This window comes from Drosophila teissieri, chromosome 3L, assembly GCF_016746235.2.
Source record: "Drosophila teissieri strain GT53w chromosome 3L, Prin_Dtei_1.1, whole genome shotgun sequence".
Taxonomy (NCBI): Eukaryota; Metazoa; Arthropoda; class Insecta; order Diptera; family Drosophilidae; genus Drosophila; species Drosophila teissieri.
This window is the reverse complement of record NC_053031.1, coordinates 1852564-1873593: the sequence shown is the minus strand read 5'-3', so window position 1 is coordinate 1873593 and position 21030 is coordinate 1852564. Positions and strand designations below refer to the sequence as shown.

Here is a 21030-nt window from a genome sequence, read left to right as displayed (position 1 = left end):
ACTGAGACTCAATTGGTATATTGCGGTATTTTAGAGCGCGGTCACACTCAGCTCACGCTGACGCTGATTCTTCTTCTTCTTCAGCTGGTCGCCGCGCAATTTTTTTATCCGGCGGAATTTGCAAATGCAATTTCTGGCGTTAAGCGCATTTTAAGCGGAGTTAGCGCAGACACTGTAACAGATCCGGCGGCAAGATGTCGAGCTTTGTGCTGGACAAGGAGGCGTTTGTGCGCCGCGTGAAGCGCCTTTACACAGAATGGAGGGTGAGTCCGTCCGCCGGTCGGCAATCTCCGGATTTTTGGGGTCGCAGGAGCACCGGGGAGCACGTGGAGTGTCTGCTGGCAGTCAGCGATAAGTGGGGATTGGGAGATGTGGTGAAATTATGTACCCATAGACCAGCTTGTGCGGAAAAGATGGGCCTACTGCATAGTAATCTCCACCTCTTTGTCTTCCGAAGGCTCCCAGCATCGGACACGATGACGCGCTGCGGAATCTGGACTGCATCATGAGCATCGTGGGCGTCGAGGAGGATGTCATGTACTCCAAGTCCATGGCCCTGCAGCTCTGGCTGCTGGGCTACGAGCTGACGGACACCATCTCCGTGTTCTGCTCGGATGCCGTATACTTCCTCACCAGCAAAAAGAAAATAGAGTTCCTGAAACAGACCCAGAACATCACCGAAGAAGGTTTTCCTGAAATCAAGCTCCTTGTGAGGGATCGGGTGAGTTTCAACTTCTGTTCCAGGCCAAAAGTTCGCTAATCCCTTCTGCTCTACCCTTCGAAAAGACGGACAAGGACCAGGGCAACTTCGAGAAACTCATCAAAGCCCTGCAGAACTCCAAGAAGGGCAAGCGCTTGGGCATCTTCACCAAGGACGCCTATCCCGGGGAGTTCAGCGAAGCCTGGAAGAAGTCGTTGACGGCGTCCAAGTTCGATCATGTCGACATCAGCACTATTATCGCCTACCTTATGTGTCCCAAGGATGAGTCAGAGATCAACAACATACGCAAGGCATCGCTAGTGTCTATGGACATTTTCAACAAGTATTTGAAAGATGAGATCATGGACATTATTGATTCGGATAGGGTGAGCTCCGGCCTATAACGTGATGTGTTTCCTTTTTTTATTAACCTTTTCCACCCTTTTTAGAAAGTCAAACACAACAAGCTCTCAGATGGCTGCGAGGCTGCCATTGGCGAGAAGAAGTACACCAGTGGTCTGGATCCTAGACTACTCGACATGGCCTATCCACCCATCATCCAATCGGGAGGAGCCTACAGCCTGAAATTCTCCGCCGTAGCTGACAAAAATCCCTTGCACTTCGGGGTGATAGTATGCTCTTTGGGCGCCCGCTACAAGTCCTACTGCTCAAATATATCGCGCACCTTTCTGGTGAATCCCACCGAGGCCATGCAGGAGAACTACACATTTCTGGTAAGTGTGCAGGAGGAGATTCTCAAACTGCTGGTTCCGGGCACCAAGCTGTGCGACGTCTACGAGAAGACCTTGGACTACGTTAAGAAGGAGAAGCCCAGTATGGTGGACAATCTGCCCAAGAGCTTTGGTTTCGCAATGGGCCTGGAGTTCCGGGAGAACTCGATTGTCATCGGACCCAAATGCCAGGCGCTACTCAAAAAGAACATGGTCTTCAACTTGCACGTGGGCATCTCGAATCTGACCAATCCCGAAGCCGCCGACAAAGAGGGCAAGAACTACGCCCTCTTCATCGGCGACACCGTCCTAGTTGGCGAACAATCGCCGGCCAGCGTGATGACTCCCTCCAAGAAGAAGATCAAGAACGTGGGCATCTTCATCAAGGACGACAGCGACGAGGAAGATGTGGATGACAAGAAGACTGCTAAAGAAGATCAGGGCACCGAGATTCTGGGTCGCAGCAAGCGCAATGCGGTGCTGGAGTCAAAGCTGCGAAACGAGATCAACACGGAGGAGAAGCGCAAGGAGCACCAGCGCGAGCTGGCTCAGCAGCTGAACGAGCGCGCCAAGGATCGACTGGCCAAGCAGGGAAACTCGAAGGAGGTGGAGAAAGTGCGCAAGAACACCGTTTCATACAAGTCCATCAGCCAAATGCCGCGCGAACCGGAAGTAAAAGAGCTCAAGCTTTACGTGGACAAGAAGTACGAGACCGTCATCATGCCAGTGTTTGGCATCCAGGTGCCGTTCCATATATCGACCATCAAGAACATCTCGCAGTCGGTGGAGGGCGAGTACACGTACTTGCGAATCAACTTCTTCCACCCCGGCGCCACGATGGGTCGCAACGAAGGCGGACTCTATCCTCAGCCAGAAGCCACCTTCGTCAAGGAAGTGTAAGTATAGTACGAAATTTGCTATAGAAATGCACTAACTAAACACTTTCCCTGCAGTACATACCGCAGCTCCAATGTGAAGGAACACGGAGAGGTGGGAGCTCCATCTGCAAATCTGAACAATGCCTTCCGGCTGATCAAGGAGGTGCAGAAGCGCTTTAAGACCCGCGAGGCGGAGGAGCGCGAGAAGGAGGATCTTGTGAAGCAAGACACGCTCATTCTGTCCCAGAACAAGGGCAATCCCAAGCTGAAGGATCTGTACATTCGGCCCAACATCGTGACCAAGCGCATGACGGGCAGCCTGGAAGCGCACTCCAATGGATTCCGGTACATCTCCGTGCGCGGCGACAAGGTGGACATCCTGTACAACAACATCAAGAGCGCGTTCTTCCAGCCCTGTGACGGCGAGATGATCATTCTTCTGCATTTCCACCTCAAGTACGCCATCATGTTTGGCAAAAAGAAGCACGTGGATGTGCAGTTCTACACGGAAGTGGGAGAGATCACCACGGATCTGGGCAAGCACCAGCACATGCACGACCGCGACGACTTGGCTGCTGAGCAGGCGGAACGCGAGCTGCGCCACAAGCTCAAGACTGCCTTCAAGAGCTTCTGCGAGAAGGTGGAAACAATGACCAAGTCGGTAGTGGAGTTCGACACACCGTTCCGTGAGTTGGGATTCCCTGGAGCACCCTTCCGCAGCACGGTGACGCTGCAACCCACCTCGGGCTCACTGGTCAATCTCACAGAATGGCCGCCATTCGTCATCACGCTGGACGATGTGGAGCTGGTGCACTTCGAGCGCGTTCAGTTCCACTTGCGCAACTTCGATATGATATTTGTGTTCAAGGAGTACAACAAGAAGGTGGCCATGGTGAACGCCATTCCCATGAACATGCTGGATCACGTCAAGGAGTGGCTCAAGTAGGTTCCTTCGTCCATTTTAAAAATGTACTTTTACTAACGAGAACTCTATAGCTCCTGCGACATTCGCTATTCGGAGGGCGTTCAATCCCTGAACTGGCAAAAGATCATGAAGACTATCACAGACGATCCCGAGGGATTCTTTGACCAAGGCGGCTGGACTTTCTTGGACCCGGAATCGGGCAGCGAAGGCGAAAACGAGACCGCCGAGTCCGAAGAGGATGAGGCCTACAATCCCACCGACGCTGAATCGGATGAGGAGTCGGACGAGGATTCCGAGTACTCAGAGGCCTCTGAAGACAGCGAAGAAAGCGATGGTATGCGCAAACCCATGCTTCACATATCTGCAAGTTCTTATTCTTTTAAACGACATTTACAGAGGACCTTGGCTCTGATGAGGAATCTGGCAAGGATTGGTCCGATCTGGAGCGCGAGGCTGCTGAGGAGGATCGCAACCATGATTATGCCACAGATGACAAACCACGCAACGGCAAATTCGATTCCAAGAAGCACGGCAAAAGTTCAAAGCACAGGTATGAGCCACGACCCCATCAACCCTTCCACGAAGAGTTACCTTATCCGAGATCTCCTTTCTCTTATCTATATCAATCGTTCTACCCCATTTTACGCCCAACGCAGTCGCCGCGACCGCGAGGAGGCTCGATCGTCGACGCACAGTAAAAAGCACAAGTCGAACTCCTCCTCGTCCTCTTCGCATTTAAAGTCCTCCAGCTCCAAACATGGCAGCTCATCTAGGTTTGTTATCGAAAGCCCCAAACACCTAATACCCAACCATACGGCCTAACGCAAGTGCATTTCCCATATCATTTCACTCACAATCACACACTTTGGAAATTTCGTTTCAAATTTGATTTTCTTTTTTAAGAAAAGAAACTATAATTTTTGTTAATATATATTTTTATCAATGGATTAGTTACTTCTGGTGTTGGTTTGGCAAGTTCTGATTAGGTGGACCCGAAATTCCACAATATTCTGTTGTTTGGGTTTATGTCGAATTATTTATGATTGTTCAGTCTGGCAAAATTGATTTCCGAAAAAAACGAACAGCATCACACCTTGCTTGCTCAAAATTAAAAAACCACAGAATCATTATTTTAGAATTTTCTTTTAAAACATTCCAAAACCCTTTCTATTACTTTAAAGCCCGTCGAAATCGTCGAAGGACAAGTACCACAGCCGGGACAAGCATCATTCCTCCTCATCGTCCGGACACAAGAGCAGCAGCAAGGACAAGGATCGCAAGCGCTCGCGGGAGGACAGTCGCGACAATGGCCACAAGTCGAAGAAGTCGCGTCATTAGAGGGGAGCTGTTCTCAAGCCTGTGGGGCACTCCGGCCGTAATTTAACTCTCCTGTTACCATTGTCTATCTGTTAAAGGACCCGCCCTTCCGATCCCTGTCACTCATTTTTCACGCTTCAAAAGTTGTATTACAAATTAAATATAATACGATACATTTATATAATAAACTAATGTAAGAACTACATTACTTCTACTTGTTCCAGCTGCCGAGTAGGTGTCGATAGGCGTGCACCTCCTCCTCTCCGCTGTCGCGCCGCCGCCTTCGCCGTCCTCCACGCTGCTCCTGCTCCTGGTGCAGATGCGGATGAGCTTGCGGATGCTGGCGCGGACTTCCGGCGGCGGCCACACTGCCCCGCCTCTTGTGGGCATCAAACATGTTGCGGGTCTTGTTGATCGGATAGCGCATCTTGTTCTTCAGCCAGGTGGTGAAGGCTCGCTCGTTGTCCTGCATCTTCTTCAGCTCCTGCTCGTTGCGATTGATGGTCTGCTCCATGGAGAAGCGCTGCTTTCGCCGCAGTTGCTGGTCCCGGCGCTGCAGTTGCTGGGCAGTCAGTCCGTACTCGGACATGTAGCCCGTGTACCTTGGAAGCTTGCCCTGAATTGAATGACGGTGCTCGCAGCAGATCTTATAGTTCATCCGCACGGAAGGTGATGTCGTGGAAGCGGAGGCAGAGGACGGAGTGGGCGTGGGTTTGGCCCGCCGGCGAAAGCTAAAGCTGCGCGAAGTGAAGAAGGTCTTGGAAGTGGCCTTGGGACATGTGGTGCAGGATTCCTTGACTTCATCGGGCTCCTCCTTCTTGTAGTAAATGCTCTGCTCGTTGAGCTCAAAGTCATCTGGAATATAGCTGGCCACAATGATGGACAGGTCGTCCTCCTCTTCAACTTCAACTGGAGCCACCACCGGCGCCGGCAAAGGCACTTCAGTTTCGGCTCCCGTCAACCTGTCAATGGTTGCCTGCTGCTTCGGATCCAAAGTCTTGTAAAGATTCTTGTAGGCATCCCTTAGCTTCTGGCGAGCCTCATTCAGGGTGCGTTCCTCCTCCTCGCAATCGGATTCGGTTAGCAGATTGGTAAGACTCTTCTGATCGGAGTCATCCTGGTCGAAAGTGCTCTGTCTCAGTTGGAGAGAGCCGGGAACAGAAGAGTCCTTAGCCGGAGGATCGTCATCCAGGTCCGCCTCATCCACGCCGGAGAAGTCGTCTTCATCTTCTATGGGCGTGGCTTCCGGAACCACTGGCTGTTGCGGAACCTCACTCAAGTCCACGATTTCCTCGCATATCTCCTCCTCCACTTCATCGACTTCTGGTTCTTCCATCGGCGCTGGTGCCTCTACCAACTTGGGCACTTCTGGAGCCGCTGGTTCCTCCTCGGCAATGGGCTTCAGCTTCAGCTGCGTCAACTGCTGCAGCAGCTCATCGGGCGGACTGGGACTGAGATCCTTCTGCTGCTCCGTGGGCTCGTAATCTTCCAGATTCAGGGCAAATTTCACCTTGGTCACCTTGCCGTTGCCATTGGAAGCCTCGTCGTCCAGCGCAAAGAGCTCCTTGTTGGCCTCCTTGATCCTGTCCACAATGTTGTACTCGTTGACCGGCTTCAGGACTGCGGAATAATCCATGAGTAGGGACATGCTGCTACTGCCAACTTACAGGTAACGACTTACAATAGACCTCGCAGTCCTCGTCCGACTCCGGCTCGCGTTCGCCCATCTCTGCCAGCTGCGGGCACATCGATTGCCTTCGAGTGCCGGGATATTTTTAGACCTTTAGCTTTTCGCGCTGCGATTTACGACCGTTCACCAGCTGGAAACTTCGCCAAAACTTTCCATTTCGTGTCGAGCAGCTTTTCCGCACCCATCCAAGACTAATGAACTTGGATGTGCACTCCAGACATTAGCGGCTTCACTCCGCTCCCTTGCGGTTATGATGGCCTGCCATCCAGGTCTCAATGGCGCCCGTTGCCAGGCCACTGGGATGTCCTGTGTTTGATCGATGCGCGGTGACAAATTGTCTCTCCAAGGAACAGAGGCGGGTTCCGACATGGAATGGGATTCTGTTTTGGATGCCTGCGCTCAGCTAAAATGTACCTTAGTCGATGGAGTAAGTCAAATGTACTATAATTAACATTTGGGTATAGATCGAAGAGGTAGAACCATTCGAATTCCCGGCAGATGAGCCATAGTAACTATCCACCTCTACACGGTTACCAAAAGATAAGGCAAAAGGCGAGGTATCTGTTGTACCTGAGGAAGATAGCGAAAGTGTACAGGTACAAGCCCCCAAACAAACCCACCTCTGCTCGTGGCTGATACCTCGATTCCTTGGAGGGGATGGGTGAATCAACAAACATTGTTTGGCGCTTAATTTCCATGCACTTTATTCCATTTCCACACTTACTTCGCTAAGCACATTTAAAGCTTAATCATCAACGGTCGAGCCGAGGGGTCAATTCGAATCGAACCGAACCGAATTGAAACGAGTGGAATCGAGGCAACAATTATTTAAATACAATTCAAATAAGTTCAAGAGCTACAAAAATAATCGATTCGGGGAGGCGCACAACACCAATATAATTAAACCTATTAGAGCCGTCGTTAACTTCGTATATTGAGCAAGTATCTATCCTATTCCATTGCCGATTTCGATTTGATTGTTTCTAACATTTCACTTCATCTCATTTGCATCGCCATTAGCCATTAGCCATTAGCCGCGGCAACCGATTCCATTTGACCAGGAGGAGTTTGGGCCTGGTTCGGAGCTGGAGTTGGCAGACAGTGCGTTTCGTGGCCGTATGACGGGGGTATACATATATAGGGGTTTAATTGCGGGGCTATCAAAAAGATGTAGAGTAAGGTCAGCAAGAGAGCGGAAAGGGAAAGCAATTTATAATTATAAAAAATGTAATTAGGACATCAACTAGTTAATAAAATTGATTGCAATTCAGTTTAGTACGACATAATCTACGGAAAGTTATTCAAATGGGCACACCCGCATCCGTCTTATCTTACAGTCTAGAAACGCACTGTCGCGTTGAGGGTGAACTTGATAATGATGGAGTCTGATACACTTCAATGGGCATGCCGCAAAAGAAAGATAAAATTTATCGCTCATTTTTAGCTGCGTAAGGAAATGAAATTCATTCCCAAAAGAGTGCTAAAAAAAAGTAACAAAAAAAAGAAGAAACAATTAAACACGTCCAAAAAACAAAAAAAGGTTGATAAAATATAATCATATCGGTGAATGCCGCGGCATTAAAGTAAACTCCCAAATAATGAAAACAAACTGAAATGTTCAAAAATAATATTTTTAATTCAAATAAAAACCAACATTCAATGGGAAAATACATACAAAAGTCACAAAATTACATCTAGAAAAGAGGTTTTGTGTAAATTTCGAAAAAAGGAGTCCTGTATTAGCCATATATATAAATTGTGTTGTAATTTAAGTAAATTTATTTTATCTTTTTTTGATTGTTTTCTTGTGTTTCTTGTTGGGTTTTCTGTGTGAAAATCATTTTCGTTTTAATACAACCATATTCAGCATTTCTTAAAAAGAAATTATACGACATTAACAACTAAGCGGCAGATGAGGTGTGATTCTGTGTGATTAGTACTCAGAAATGTGGGTGAGTGTGAGATGTAATTTCATTAGAGGACGGGGTTAAAGGTCAGCGGAAAAGAGACGCGTCATCACTATAGCTATAAAAGAACGTATTGCAATATCGGCGCATCCATCGTCTTACATCACTAGTAGCTTGGTATTATCATGGTATCATGGTTGCTCGAGGAATCCTCGCGGCTTTCGATTAGGTTTTAACATAATCGTAATCATAATTCGACGTTGACTAAAGTCTAGATCTAGTTCTTTAAGGCGCATCCCTGGACAGACGCTCACTAATCATATACATAGATTCGTAGGTGTACGGTTGTTAATCTTTTTAGTTTCTTGAGTGTTGGTTTTGAAAATCGTAAAACATTTTCGCACGCCTTGCAGCGTTTTTGGTGCAATTAAATTTCAATAAATTACAATTTATATATAGTATACGTTATAACTCTAGCGCTTCCTCAACATGTTAGCATCATATACAAAGTCTTTCGTTTGTTTTTTCTCTTTTGTTTAAATAAATTTCGAGTGTACGTATGAATGTTTTGCACTTCTAACGTTTCTTTTTTTGGTTGGTTTTGAGGGGGCATACAAAACACTTTACCGAGTACATAATAGAAAATATTGTAAAATATATAATCTATATATTGCTAGATTTTGATTCGGGTTTTGGGGGGATCTTTGTCTAAACGAAATTTTTGCCGCTAAACACAAAAAATACGTTACACAAACCGAGTTTCGGGTTAATTACGATTACAATGTAGAAAATAAGTTGTTTATACAAGTATAAACCAACACAGATTTATATTTATAGATGGGGCTTCTCCCACTCTCTGTCAGTGGATCAACCAGCTCTACCAGGAAAACCAGATGTCCGCTTATGTGAACAGCGGCAGGTGATAGAAGTCGAACCCTCGATATCCTTTGGCTGCCAGCCAGATGTACACGACGTGATAAGCCCCGGGTATGAAGCAGATGAGTCCGGCCACGAAGAACACGACTCCCTGCGACGTGTTCTGCGGATCCGCGATGGCGAAGGTGCCCATCACAAAGAGGCCCGTGCCCACGACCAGGAGCGTGAAGGCGGCCAGCACTGTGCGCCAGTTCTCACGCACCTTGGGATGCCGCCAGCAGTATGTGTTGGTCTCCTCCGTGGGCAGGTTGCCGTACTCCTGGATGAGCGAGTCGCTGTCCCGGGAGGTTGTGTCCTCGGCATACTTGTTGTAGCCCCTGGGGAGACAGAAGTGGGGAAGCGGTTGAAAGAAGGTGCGTTTAATAGCCTTGGGTGCTGTATAATTAAAGCCGGTTTTGAACGCCGATTTGTTGACCCACTTACTTCAAGACTCGCTTAACTTGCGAAAAGGGTTTCAGCAAAAGGTGCATTCAGTTTGTATGGTATAAGTATCCTTAAATACGCGTATATGTCTGATTAATACCTTAAACAACTCATAGGCATATATATCAATAAATTAAAACAACCAATGTACAAAACATAAGCAGCCTAAGTCATTGTTTGGGAAAAGGTAAAGCATATTTAGTTATAATAAACACGCAATTTAAATACTTTGAACAGCATATTTCAAGAGGCTTTTGAGATTATCATACAACTGCCTTCAGAACACCCTGATTACTTGGCTTCTTCTAAAACAGGTTTTGTGGTTTATCGCGGTTTGGCGATGACTTTGTTAGATTTGGTCATATCTAGCGAAGATAAAAGCCCAAATGCCCGACAACAATCTGACTTGAGCGGTATCCGAAGCTCAGGCGCCAAGTAGGCTTTTCAACTTTGCAAAATATGGACTTTAAGACCCTTATCAACCATTTCGAGGGGTTATCGGGGGGTTGGATTGCCGCCAAAGGCGAGGCGCAATCAGTTTCGCGTTTACCACTCGTTTATATTGGCAAGAGAAGCCCGACAAGTGCAAACGGCGATGAGCTGGTGGCTGGTTTCAGCTTGCTGGGCTGGCCAACTGGTTCCAGCTGACCGCAGGCGAAGGCCACCCCCTCCTCGTCGTGATCCCCGCGTGAAACTGCAGAGACCCTTATGACGAAATTTATGCGCAATGATTTTTACAATTGAATGCCAAATTAGGCTGGACGTCTGCATTTATAATCCCCACAATTACACGTCGTTTCTGTAGTTGCGACACGCCATGCATGGCTAATGGGATGGTAAGAAGGCATGGTGGCATGGTATCCATCACGCACGCGCCGCTCGGCTAACTTATTCAGGTGCTTCCGGCGGGAATAAGGAAGTGGGCAGCTCACAGAACACCAGATGCCCAGCTGGCCAAACGTGCAAGTTTACGAAGTACGATGTGCATATAGTATAAACACAACAATAACCGGAATCACAGTCACAATGGGAATGGGAATGGAGCTCCTTGTTTGGCACACAGCGGCGGCGGGGAAAATGGTGCCAATAATCGCTGCCCACGCAGGCAGACCAAAGACCTGTTTTCACCAAAGAACAAGCCTAGCCCACTCACTTGGGATCCTGAATCCGGATGGAGACGTCTTCGGTGGAGCGACCTTGCTTGCCTCTCATGGGCGTGGATATCACGGTGGAGCCATAGACGCGTATCGCCTCGTCGGTCTCCTCCTCGAAGGCGTCGTGAATGGAGAAGCCCCTGGCCCCGTTGTTGTACATGTTTTCTGGGTTTGGGTTGGATTCTGCTTTTTCTCTGCCCGTTGTTTAATAATAAACGAGTGCGCTGGAGATTCAGATTCGGGCTGCCAACGTTGGCTCCCAGCACGGCGGAAATCGGGGGAAATGCGGCTCCGACTTAGTGCTGCCCCGCCTGCATTTTCGCGCACTCCGTATTCGCAATGTTTTGCACTTTTTTCTGCGCCCGTAACCGTTGAAAAACTGTTTTTCTTTTCACATTAAAACGCGACACAAAGCAAAAAATATTCAGACTCGCAGCAGTGTGACCGTTTCGCGGGGGTGGTTAAATGCTGTGTGGGGGTGGCTTCCAGCCTGTTTGGTATATTTATGCATATGTCACTGTTTACACAAGGCCGCATCATTAACATTTAAACGATTTCACACTTGCAACAATTGTTCTTTCTTTTAACCCTGCAACGTAATTCGCAACCTGTGTAGTTCTTAAAAATAACGAATTATTAGTTTCATGGATTAATACGTCATGCAAACCGGAATACATACCTGCCAGTAGTCGTCTATTAAAATCCCTTGGACGAAGTGCCGCAAAATACCAAACTTACGAAAAGGCAGCCACACCTGTACGCACCTTTATTATTTTTGATGAAATTCTGACCTTTCTCCGTAAATTGTGAAATACATAGTCCTCCAAGATGTCGCGGCACAGGATAGTGCGCACCATGGACTACAACGATGAGTACGACGGGTACGACGACATCTACGGCCACTCCGTAGAGGACGACCACTGCATCTCGCCCACGGATGCCCAGCAGTGGCTCTACGATCGTGCTCGTGGCCAGCAGAGCATCTCGGCGTTCATCAGCAAGAACAAGGACATCCAGGAGGAGGATGCCGACGAAGAGGAAGACGAGGACGCCGCCTTTGAGAAGGCGCGTCGCGACTCCGAGAGTTTCCAGATGCCGCAGCTGGACGAGATCGAGCAGGCCAAGCTGAGCTCCTGCGTGGACGAGGTGCGCAGCGTGGTGGGCGATGCCGTCTCGGAGCGCCGCATCGTGGAAACCTCCATGAAATTCGACTACGACATGCAGAAGATCCTGGACGAGATCCTCAACGAAGAGACCAAGAAGTCTGCCAAGCCGGCTGTGAATAGGATGAAAGCGCCACCTGCTCCGGTGCTGCCTAAAACCGTCACCAAGACGGTGGCTACGCCGCCACCGAAGATCAGCCTTAAGGAGCCGCGTCGAGGCTTTGAAATACCCTCGCCCAAGGTGCCCTCATCGCCTGTGGTCTCGGGCAGAAACACACCCGTTGACATCAGTGGCGACGACATCTCCCGTAGCTCAGCGACCCTTTTCAAGGTCTCCAAGGAACAGGCCGTGCGAAATGCCCGTCGGCTGTACGAGAAGGAGCGTGCCGACCAGAAGAGCCACATCCACATGATTGTCATTGGTCACGTGGACGCCGGGAAGAGCACCCTGATGGGCCATCTACTGTACGACACCGGAAACGTTTCGCAGCGCGTGATGCACAAGCACGAACAGGAGTCCAAAAAGCTGGGCAAGCAGAGCTTCATGTACGCCTGGGTGCTGGACGAGACGGGCGAGGAGCGGGCACGCGGCATCACCATGGACGTGGGCCAGTCGCGTATCGAAACCAAGACCAAGATCGTCACACTGCTGGATGCTCCGGGGCACAAGGACTTCATTCCGAACATGATATCCGGGGCCACACAGGCGGATGTTGCCCTTCTGGTGGTGGATGCTACAAGGGGAGAGTTTGAATCCGGCTTTGAGCTCGGCGGACAGACAAGGGAGCACGCCATCCTAGTGCGATCCCTGGGGGTTAACCAACTAGGCGTGGTAATCAACAAGCTGGACACCGTTGGCTGGTCACAGGAGCGATTCACAGAGATTGTGACGAAGCTAAAGTCGTTTCTCAAGCAGGCGGGCTTCAAGGATTCTGATGTGAGTTTTACGCCCTGCTCCGGACTGACCGGCGAGAATCTCACCAAGAAAGCCCAGGAATCCGCCCTGACCAGCTGGTACAGTGGACCACACCTGCTGGATGTCATTGAGAACTTCAAGATCCCCGAAAGAGCCATCGACAGACCACTGCGGATGTCCGTGTCGGACATTTACAAGGGCACTGGCTCCGGATTCTGCATTTCGGGGCGAGTGGAAACCGGAGTGCTGTGCCTGAACGACAAGGTGCTGGTGGGTGCCAGCCGGGAGCAGGCTCAAGTAAAATCCCTCACCATGAACGAATTCCCACAGACTTGCGTTTTCGCCGGCGATCAGGTCTCGGTAACCCTGCCCGCCTTGGACATCAACAACGTCACCGTGGGCTGCATCATCAGCGATCCACAGACACCCATTCCGGTGACAACGCGATTCCAGGCCCGCATCATCGTGTTCAACGTCAAGGTGCCCATAACCATGGGCTTTCCCGTGCTGCTGCACCACCAATCCCTAATAGAGCCCGCCGTGGTCTGCAAGCTGACCGCATCGATTCACAAGAGCACCGGCGAGGTGGTCAAGAAGAAGCCGCGATGCCTGGGTAACAACTCCTGTGCCCTGGTGGAACTGGAAACCAGCAGACCCATCTGCATCGAGCGATATGCGGACTTCAAAGAGCTGGGACGCGTGATGCTGCGGGTGGCGGGCGTCACCATTGCTGCCGGGATGGTCACTAAGATCCGCTAGGTCAACGGCCGCGCTGAATTTTGTACGAAATTTTAGTTAGATATTACTTTTGTTGTTTTGCTAAATATACATACATAGTTTATATGAATTGATTAAATCGAAAAGACGCTGAAGCTGTGGAATTGACACCGAAAATTTCTGGCTAATCATTTAAAGGGTATCTTAAAAGAGGAAGTTTTATGACTATTGGTTCTCTTAAAAGTAATTCATTAGGTTTCATACATATTATTGCATTATTATCGAATTAATCACTTTTGTAATTGTCATAATATTCCAACATAAATTTTCTTAATCAGAGTCCATTAAATTATAAACAATTGTATGATTCAAATCTGTATCTAAAAAATGTGAAAAATACGGCTGAGTAAAATTCTGAGAACAAATCATAATGCTGATTCATGAGAAATCAAGCATTTGAAAATTTTTGTCAGACTATCGGAAACAGATCTCATATTCATTTTAAATATGCTAAAATATTTAAAACATGATTAATTTAAAATATCACAAACGGTAGAGTACAATTTCAAAATTAAATCCTACTAAAGAGCATTAAAGTACAAAAAATATTATGAAATTGGCAATTTGTATATATACTAAATTGGATTTGCAAATAGGTACCTTGATACAATTTGAAAAAAAAACTGAATATATTTTTAACGTATAATTTTATTTATTTTTTTTATTATTTAGAATAAATTTAAAAGTGTCATCTCTAAGCTATCGCGATATCAGTGAGAACATCGCGAGCAACCATCGGCCGATAGTGCCATCGATGCTTTGGCAGCCCTAGTCTGTGAGTGTTCGCTGTTCGCTGAAGGCGAAAAAATAAAGAAATTAGGAGACAAAGTCGTGTTAAATAAAAAGTGAAGCGATTCGCGAGCGGCGACAGGTGAAGCGGTCCCCAAGGAGCAAACAGTTGGCGGCAGCGAGTGAAAAGCACAGGTAAAACTCCGCCCAGAGTTGCCCTGCCGCCCGACATGCGGGTGCATTTGCGTGGTGCAGTGGGCATTCGGCTGGCCGATGTACGCACATGGGTCACAAGTGTGCAATTTAAGTGCATTTTAAGTGAAAGAGTCCAGTGAAATGAGTGGGAATCTCCGGCTTGAGGCGTTGCAGTGGGGCGCTGCGTTCGGTGCGGGCGCCTGGCAACCCTGAAAATGAATCATTAGAGCGAGAACGAGAACGAGAGAGTTGTGAAGAAGAAAAGAGGGAGTGCAGTCAGTTCTCAGCATACCAAAAACGCAAACCAAAAAGACTCGCAGCGAATTTAGCGTTAATTGTGTCTAAAAACCGCCTTTCTTCTTACTCCCCCCACAGTGTGCCCTCGGTAGCAGTGACGGCGGTCTCGAGGAACAGTCAAATCAGGATATTTCCGCTCAAAAAAGCAACAATTGAACGCACGCAACTCGGCGGAAGGAGCGAGCGAGAGAGGAAGAGAGAGGGAGCACAAACACCAGCACACATTCACACACACAAACACACTCACACACACGCAGTCACTTACACGGCACAAAGGTTATCAACAGCAAAAGCAAAAGCAACAACGGCAACAACAACAAACAAATTACTTTAAATATAAAACATATATTAACTAAAAAGCTAAAAAGCAAGAGCAACTAAAACAACAGCAACCGACAAGCAATCGCCGAACAACGCCTAAAAACTAGTGATTTTCGAGGGAGAGCCACCTAGAAAGTAAACCCACCTACCTGGCCTACCTGCATTTTGGGTCTCTTCCCTAGAATTTAGCACAAAACAACAGATATACAAAGGATACAGCACAGCAGCCAACATGCGTGAGTACAAAATCGTGGTCCTCGGAAGCGGTGGCGTGGGCAAATCCGCGCTGACGGTCCAGTTTGTCCAGTGCATCTTCGTGGAGAAGTACGATCCCACCATCGAGGACAGCTACAGGAAGCAGGTGGAGGTGGACGGACAGCAGTGCATGCTGGAGATCCTGGACACGGCGGGCACGGAGCAGTTCACGGCCATGCGGGATCTGTACATGAAGAACGGCCAGGGATTCGTGCTTGTCTACTCGATCACGGCGCAATCGACGTTCAACGATCTGCAGGACCTGCGGGAGCAGATACTCCGGGTGAAGGACACGGACGATGTGCCAATGGTGCTTGTGGGCAACAAGTGCGACCTCGAGGAGGAGCGCGTCGTCGGCAAGGAGCTGGGCAAGAACCTGGCCACCCAGTTCAACTGCGCCTTCATGGAGACCTCAGCCAAAGCCAAAGTGAATGTGAACGATATTTTCTACGACCTGGTCCGGCAGATCAACAAGAAGTCGCCCGAGAAGAAACAGAAGAAGCCGAAAAAGTCCCTATGTGTTCTGCTATAAGACTTCCAAAAACCAACAAAACTAAAAACAGAAAAATATAACAGAGGAGGAGAAAGGATGTAGGGGAGAAGCAAAAGTATAAGCGTAAAGTAAAGAATTTTCAATTTTTTTTCGTTCTCGTTTCGTTTTTGGATCCGAAGGCAAATGTCGAAAAATTGAAATTGAAATAACCAATCTACTATATACAAGCAAAACTTAAACTGACAAATGTTTTTAACTGTTTCAAGTTTTTGTAATTATTACCATTTACTACTATTATGATTGTACTATTTTTCGCTGATTAACCATTAATGCATATGGGGAATTATTATATATATATATCTACATATTTAAATATATTTGTCGTTCGTTTTTGAGCCGTTTTTTAAATTATGCAACACGTGAAACATTCGTAAACTAAAACATTCGTATTTATTGATTCTTTTCGATTGTACTCTACACAACTACAACTACTTATACACGAGAAAACCCAACCAACAAGAAGTATATCTTTAAATAGAACCGAAAAAACCACATTCAAAACACAAATCAAATTAAGCTAAACTAAATTGTACGCCTAAAAGATAACAAATTCCACGAGAGAAATGAGCAAATAAATCGAGAAAGGAAATGAATCATGAATAAGGAACATATTTTATAAAAATATTGTATGCAAATGATGTCAAAATGTTGCAAACAACCAGAAGTAATGAGCCCCCTTAGAAATTAGTTTAAAACAAATTTACAAGTAATTGTTTACCACGATCAATTGCATCCAATCTGAAAACCCCACACACCCATACACACACACACACACATACATACCAGCCACATCCCACACACACACATTCGCAGCCACACATTCACACCACACACCGACACATTTCCGGCGCGCTCTCAGAGAGCGAAAAGCTACGCGGAAGCGGAAATGGAGACGCGAGGCTCCTGCGGCCAAGGCTCATTTCCGCTTCCTGGTAAGAAGAAGAACCAGAAGTGCAGAGAGAGCCACAAATTCTAGTATATTTAATACTTAAGAAATGGTTTAACATAAACTGTCGTGTCAATCCCAAAATGAAAAGAAACCTAAAAACGAAGTAATTTACAAATATTTCATAATAAACATTGCATAAACTTCGCGTACGAGTAGTAACCAATATGCCCTTAAATCAAAGTCTAAACACAGCCAACAACCAACATTAAAACTAAATAAAACCTAAGCCCAAGCGTATATATTAAATATATGATAAAGATACAAATCATTTTTGAACATAATAAACAAACAAACCGTTACAATAACATAATGTAATAATGAGCGTGTGAAAAATGTAATTGAAAAACCATTTTTTCGAACTTGTTTCGCTACTGGTCGCGTTTTTGGGACCTCACAGCGCTTCCGATCTCAGAATCCTGCCTGTCCCGAATTCGCGACGCAGTAGGTCGACAGGATCGAGCATCTTTTAATTATTAATAAATGTATTATGTTTATAAAAAATTAAAAAGGAAATGCAAAAACAAAATAAAAATTAAATAAATTCATTTATGGAGCGTGTGGTTTATTTTTCGAATAACTTCTTTCAGAAGTTTCATGCCATGAAAAAGACAAAAACACAATTTGATTGAAGTTTGGAAATATCTGTATTTGATACTTGGAATAGTTATATAAGTTTGTTATTCAAATATTTATACATATACAATTACAATCAAATAGCTGCTCTTTATAATTATAATATTTTCGCTAGTTTATAGCACGCATATAAATCCACTGTAAGATCTGCGATAGGATCGATTCGGAGTTAAGTTGGGGCGTTGGAGTAGTAAAACTGCATTGTATCCACAGCTGATATGGTATGCAAGTTCCGAGAGATTCGCGGGTTGGGGATATACAAACATATTTCATGCTTTTCGCAGAAGCTGACGAAGCGCCGGCCAGCAGTTAAAAGGTAGAAAGTGAAATTTAAGACTGAATTACGTGGTAGTTCCTATTACTGTACAATAAGTGGCTCGAGTTCCGCTTCATGACTAGGTTTTGGGCTAAGCAAAGTGCTCTACGTGGGGACTCGCCTCCGATTCCTGGTGTGATGCTTGTTAATTAACGCTTTTTATAATCAGTCGAACATGTGAGTGAGTGTGTGGCTCTCTAGCAATCGCGGCTTAAAAGGGGCCGCCTTAGTATCGATTACAAATAATGCATAAAACTTAACTACGCTAATTTGGCAACAACGAAAGGGTAAACAGAACGTATACAAACAAGGAATATATGGGGGATATTGCACGGTAGGGTAAAAATTGCACTTAAGGTTAAAACTAGGGTAATACCATCGCATCTTTGTGTTGAGATTGGGATAGGAGATTTCGTTCTTGCCTGGAGATTACTTGGGACTGGGGAGATTACTAGCGCACGTGATCGTCACGTTATGGCCGTTGAGATTAGATAACAGAACGATCCGCTTCACTTGCGCAGCTGCAGTTGACCCTGCTGCTGGCTGGACTGGCTCGCTTGCTGCTGATCACGATGCTGGTGGTGGTGATCCTCGTCGTCGCTGGGCTCCTCGCGCAGCGGCAAGGAGTCTATCTGCTTGGCCGTGGTCACCTTCTTGTTGCGCTGCCAGGTGAAGACCCGGGCCATCTGCAGGAACTTCTTGCGCGACATCTTGCCCATGTTCTTGAGCCGCTCCTGAAAGGGTGCATCGTCCTCGCCCTTGGTCTTGCCGCTCTGCTCCTTTTCGAGGGCGTTCATGAAGTCCTGGTTCCAGCGCAGCTGATTCATGAACTCCTCGTTCTGCAGCATCAGGGCGAACTGTTCGTCCGGCAGCTCGAAGTCCTGCTGCCCGGGAGCGGGCGTGATGCGCAGGAAGCCCGCAGGCAGGGGACCCAGGATAGGTGGATTCCAGCGTCGGCTGCGCTTGGTGGGCGTGTTGTTCTGGCTGCTTCCCTTGCTGTTGGCCGCTCCCAGCGGGCGCTGCTTGGGCGAGGCGCCCGTGTTCTGGTGGTTCGGCGAGGCACCTGCCGTCGGGAGTAGGGTACTGGGTGCTCCAGGTGCTCCGACTGCTCCCGCTCCTCCGCCGTCTGTGGTGTCCACCAGCTGGAGGTCCCGGTCCGAGTCGTTCAGGTTGATGAGGCTCTGCTGGGGCGAGACATTAGCATCCAGTTCATTGCGCAGTTTCTCGTTCTGCGTTCGTTAGTGGGTTAGTACAGCATAGACGTTAGTATACACAGGCACCTCCACTCACCTGGTTGTCAATCGACATGGCCAGCAGGGCGTCGATGGTCTGGTCCACGGCCCCCAGGTTCGCCCGCAGGATGGCCTCGATCACCTCGCGGTCGATGTCCGGGAACATCTTCTTGAAGTCGGTCATTGCCTGCGAAAATTCCAGCTGCAGCGTTGACATGATTATTCTTATTTTTATTTTCGCCCCCACAGTCCAATTGGCGGAGCAGTGTGACCAGAGCGAGTTTTCTTGGGTTCTACCAAGAAACAGGGGGTTCCCACTGGTCAGATTAGATGATAAGACATTCTTATAGAATGACTTGCTCCTTACAATTTTCTAGATTGTTATAAAAGCGTATTATAACTTACAAGCCACTTATATAATGAGCTGCTTTCAGTTGCTATAAACAAAACTCTATAACAAATACGGATCCATACGCGGATTTTAAACTTCAGTAAGTCGATTTAAAACTCCTACTCCTACAAATACGCATTCTAAAATAAGTGAGGAAAGCTTATTTTACAGATACGTGTCGATGCCTTCAAGTATTTTAAAACAGCTTCCCAGACAGTGTTGCAAAGCGGTTAAGTCCAGCTTTGGCGGCAATTCAAACTGGATTTAAGCGACCGTCTCAATTAATTTCAATTAAGTGCATTGGTTATGAGTGTTTAAAGAAGTTAACCATCAGATGACTCAGTAAAGTAACCAACGATATGACTCGATGAAAGTCACGTGATTTCCTCAACTCGAGTGCAGATAATTGGGCTGCACGTGCTTGTGCCTTTGTTCCGGCACGCAGTATCAGTTCAACCGGTCGCGTTTTAATAAGTGTCAATTAGCACTGATATGGCTGGCATTTGATTTGCTATCAGCGCGGGGCGGTGTCCAAAGAGTCCGCTTATCAATATCAGTCGGACAAGTGATGAGCGAGACACCCCCGCCGGATTTGGGTTCGTAATAGAGGTGATGAAACCATAAATTTTAATTTAATCACAACGTCTGCGGAAGAAGCGTGGGCTACCTTCCGATATTCTGGGATCAGACAAGAGGTTTCGAGAGTTCGAGTCATCCAATTATAGACTAGACGGTATTAATTGCTGCCTAATGGGACTTTGATTTTAAGACGCATTATATTTGGGGAAATGACTTGGGGGAGATTCTATATAAGCAAAACATAATCTTTATAATACGTCGAAATTTTTAATTAAAGATTTCTATGTCACGACACCCCCAAATATTTTGGGTTTCTGTGTGACTTAATCCGGTGACAGTGTTGCGTCATTTTTTGGGCTTTTTTGGAAAGAAGATTTGCCGAGATACGCGGATGATTAGGTACTCATAACAGATAAGATCAGTGGTAGTTATCTCTGCGATGGACATGTGTAAATTTCCATGCTATTTTGGTGTGAACTCCGATTTTATTTTTAACTCTCTTGTATGCCCAACCAGATTAAAACTCTTTATTTAGATTTGTGAAAGGCACATCCTACAATGGGTTCTATTTACAAGTACCTAATTAATCTCAACGTCCCAAATATTTTATTAAGATTTGTGACAGGATCACCCTACGAATGGGTTATATTTACAGGTACCCAAAATGTGTAAGGAACTCAAATATTGTGATGATTTCGGTTATATTCCATGAGTTGGCGAATGCCACTTGCCATCTCAGCATCCGCTGTTTAAAAACTGCAAATCGACATTGACCCAATTAACATCTAAAATATTCCAGCTAAGTGATGACGAGTTTAATGACCTACAGTAAAAGTAATGGTTCATGTGGGAACATTTTCCAAATCTCACCCTGGCATTATCGTCCCAGTACTCAGATTATTCAAAACCTTGCCTAAATCACCTTGGAGTACCAAAGACCTGAGTCAACGAACCGGGCGAGGGTGTAAACCCTAGATAGTAAAATACTTGGGGTTCAGAGATCGAAGTGGTACATAATTCAAGTGATTTAATTTGCTGACACAGCGCACCCATATGACCCATT

At 46.8% G+C, this 21030-nt stretch overlaps 6 protein-coding genes across 9 annotated transcripts; 3 read left to right on the top strand and 3 right to left on the bottom strand.

The window, feature by feature from the left end:
• Nucleotides 1-60: 60 nt before the first annotated feature.
• Nucleotides 61-4739, top strand: LOC122618479 (FACT complex subunit spt16). Of its 2 annotated transcripts, XM_043794942.1 has the most exons (9): nucleotides 61-263; nucleotides 458-721; nucleotides 787-1086; nucleotides 1150-2327; nucleotides 2385-3251; nucleotides 3306-3568; nucleotides 3631-3784; nucleotides 3891-4007; nucleotides 4416-4739. In XM_043794942.1, exons 1-9 carry the CDS (start codon nucleotides 195-197, stop codon nucleotides 4570-4572), a joined length of 3369 nt encoding a protein of 1122 aa, XP_043650877.1. In that variant the 5' UTR covers nucleotides 61-194; the 3' UTR covers nucleotides 4573-4739. The 2 variants fall into 2 exon arrangements, with proteins under 2 accessions (XP_043650877.1, XP_043650878.1); XM_043794943.1 differs by lacking the exon at nucleotides 3891-4007 and having other exon boundaries at nucleotides 62-263.
• On the bottom strand, nucleotides 4720-7821 carry LOC122618481 (coiled-coil domain-containing protein 181). The gene is made up of 2 exons (XM_043794945.1): nucleotides 6233-7821; nucleotides 4720-6171 (listed from the first exon to the last, which is right to left on the bottom strand). Exons 1-2 carry the CDS (start codon nucleotides 6297-6299, stop codon nucleotides 4763-4765), a joined length of 1476 nt encoding a protein of 491 aa, XP_043650880.1. The 5' UTR covers nucleotides 6300-7821; the 3' UTR covers nucleotides 4720-4762.
• Nucleotides 7822-7979: 158 nt separating this feature from the next.
• LOC122618482 (transmembrane protein 134) lies at nucleotides 7980-11128 on the bottom strand. The gene is made up of 2 exons (XM_043794946.1): nucleotides 10661-11128; nucleotides 7980-9401 (listed from the first exon to the last, which is right to left on the bottom strand). Exons 1-2 carry the CDS (start codon nucleotides 10819-10821, stop codon nucleotides 9050-9052), a joined length of 513 nt encoding a protein of 170 aa, XP_043650881.1. The 5' UTR covers nucleotides 10822-11128; the 3' UTR covers nucleotides 7980-9049.
• A 271-nt stretch (nucleotides 11129-11399) lies between these two features.
• On the top strand, nucleotides 11400-13634 carry LOC122618480 (HBS1-like protein). The gene is made up of 2 exons (XM_043794944.1): nucleotides 11400-11417; nucleotides 11481-13634. Exon 2 carries the CDS (start codon nucleotides 11490-11492, stop codon nucleotides 13497-13499), a length of 2010 nt encoding a protein of 669 aa, XP_043650879.1. The 5' UTR covers nucleotides 11400-11417; nucleotides 11481-11489; the 3' UTR covers nucleotides 13500-13634.
• A 631-nt stretch (nucleotides 13635-14265) lies between these two features.
• Nucleotides 14266-17361, top strand: LOC122615877 (ras-related protein Rap1). The gene is made up of 2 exons (XM_043791043.1): nucleotides 14266-14441; nucleotides 14817-17361. Exon 2 carries the CDS (start codon nucleotides 15292-15294, stop codon nucleotides 15844-15846), a length of 555 nt encoding a protein of 184 aa, XP_043646978.1. The 5' UTR covers nucleotides 14266-14441; nucleotides 14817-15291; the 3' UTR covers nucleotides 15847-17361.
• An 80-nt stretch (nucleotides 17362-17441) lies between these two features.
• On the bottom strand, nucleotides 17442-19278 carry LOC122616756 (CUE domain-containing protein 1). 3 transcript variants are annotated; one of them, XM_043792310.1, is made up of 2 exons: nucleotides 19056-19278; nucleotides 17442-18994 (listed from the first exon to the last, which is right to left on the bottom strand). In XM_043792310.1, exons 1-2 carry the CDS (start codon nucleotides 19212-19214, stop codon nucleotides 18275-18277), a joined length of 879 nt encoding a protein of 292 aa, XP_043648245.1. In that variant the 5' UTR covers nucleotides 19215-19278; the 3' UTR covers nucleotides 17442-18274. The 3 variants fall into 3 exon arrangements, with proteins under 3 accessions (XP_043648245.1, XP_043648246.1, XP_043648247.1); XM_043792311.1 differs by having other exon boundaries at nucleotides 17442-18949; XM_043792312.1 differs by having other exon boundaries at nucleotides 17442-18946.
• Between the last annotated feature and the right edge of the window lie 1752 nt (nucleotides 19279-21030).

Coding starts and splice junctions, on each gene's coding strand:
- LOC122618479 (XM_043794942.1), top strand. CDS start 195: ATGTCGAGCTTTGTGCTGGACAAGGAGGCGTTTGTGCGCCGCGTGAAG. Junction 1,087..1,149: donor ACATTATTGATTCGGATAGG/GTGAGCTCCGGC, acceptor CACCCTTTTTAG/AAAGTCAAACACAACAAGCT. Junction 2,328..2,384: donor GCCACCTTCGTCAAGGAAGT/GTAAGTATAGTA, acceptor CTTTCCCTGCAG/TACATACCGCAGCTCCAATG.
- LOC122618481 (XM_043794945.1), bottom strand. CDS start 6,299: ATGTGCCCGCAGCTGGCAGAGATGGGCGAACGCGAGCCGGAGTCGGAC. Junction 6,172..6,232: donor CGAGGACTGCGAGGTCTATT/GTAAGTCGTTAC, acceptor ATTATTCCGCAG/TCCTGAAGCCGGTCAACGAG.
- LOC122618482 (XM_043794946.1), bottom strand. CDS start 10,821: ATGTACAACAACGGGGCCAGGGGCTTCTCCATTCACGACGCCTTCGAG. Junction 9,402..10,660: donor ATCCGGATTCAGGATCCCAA/GTGAGTGGGCTA, acceptor CTGTCTCCCCAG/GGGCTACAACAAGTATGCCG.
- LOC122618480 (XM_043794944.1), top strand. CDS start 11,490: ATGTCGCGGCACAGGATAGTGCGCACCATGGACTACAACGATGAGTAC.
- LOC122615877 (XM_043791043.1), top strand. CDS start 15,292: ATGCGTGAGTACAAAATCGTGGTCCTCGGAAGCGGTGGCGTGGGCAAA.
- LOC122616756 (XM_043792310.1), bottom strand. CDS start 19,214: ATGTCAACGCTGCAGCTGGAATTTTCGCAGGCAATGACCGACTTCAAG. Junction 18,995..19,055: donor CCATGTCGATTGACAACCAG/GTGAGTGGAGGT, acceptor TAACGAACGCAG/AACGAGAAACTGCGCAATGA.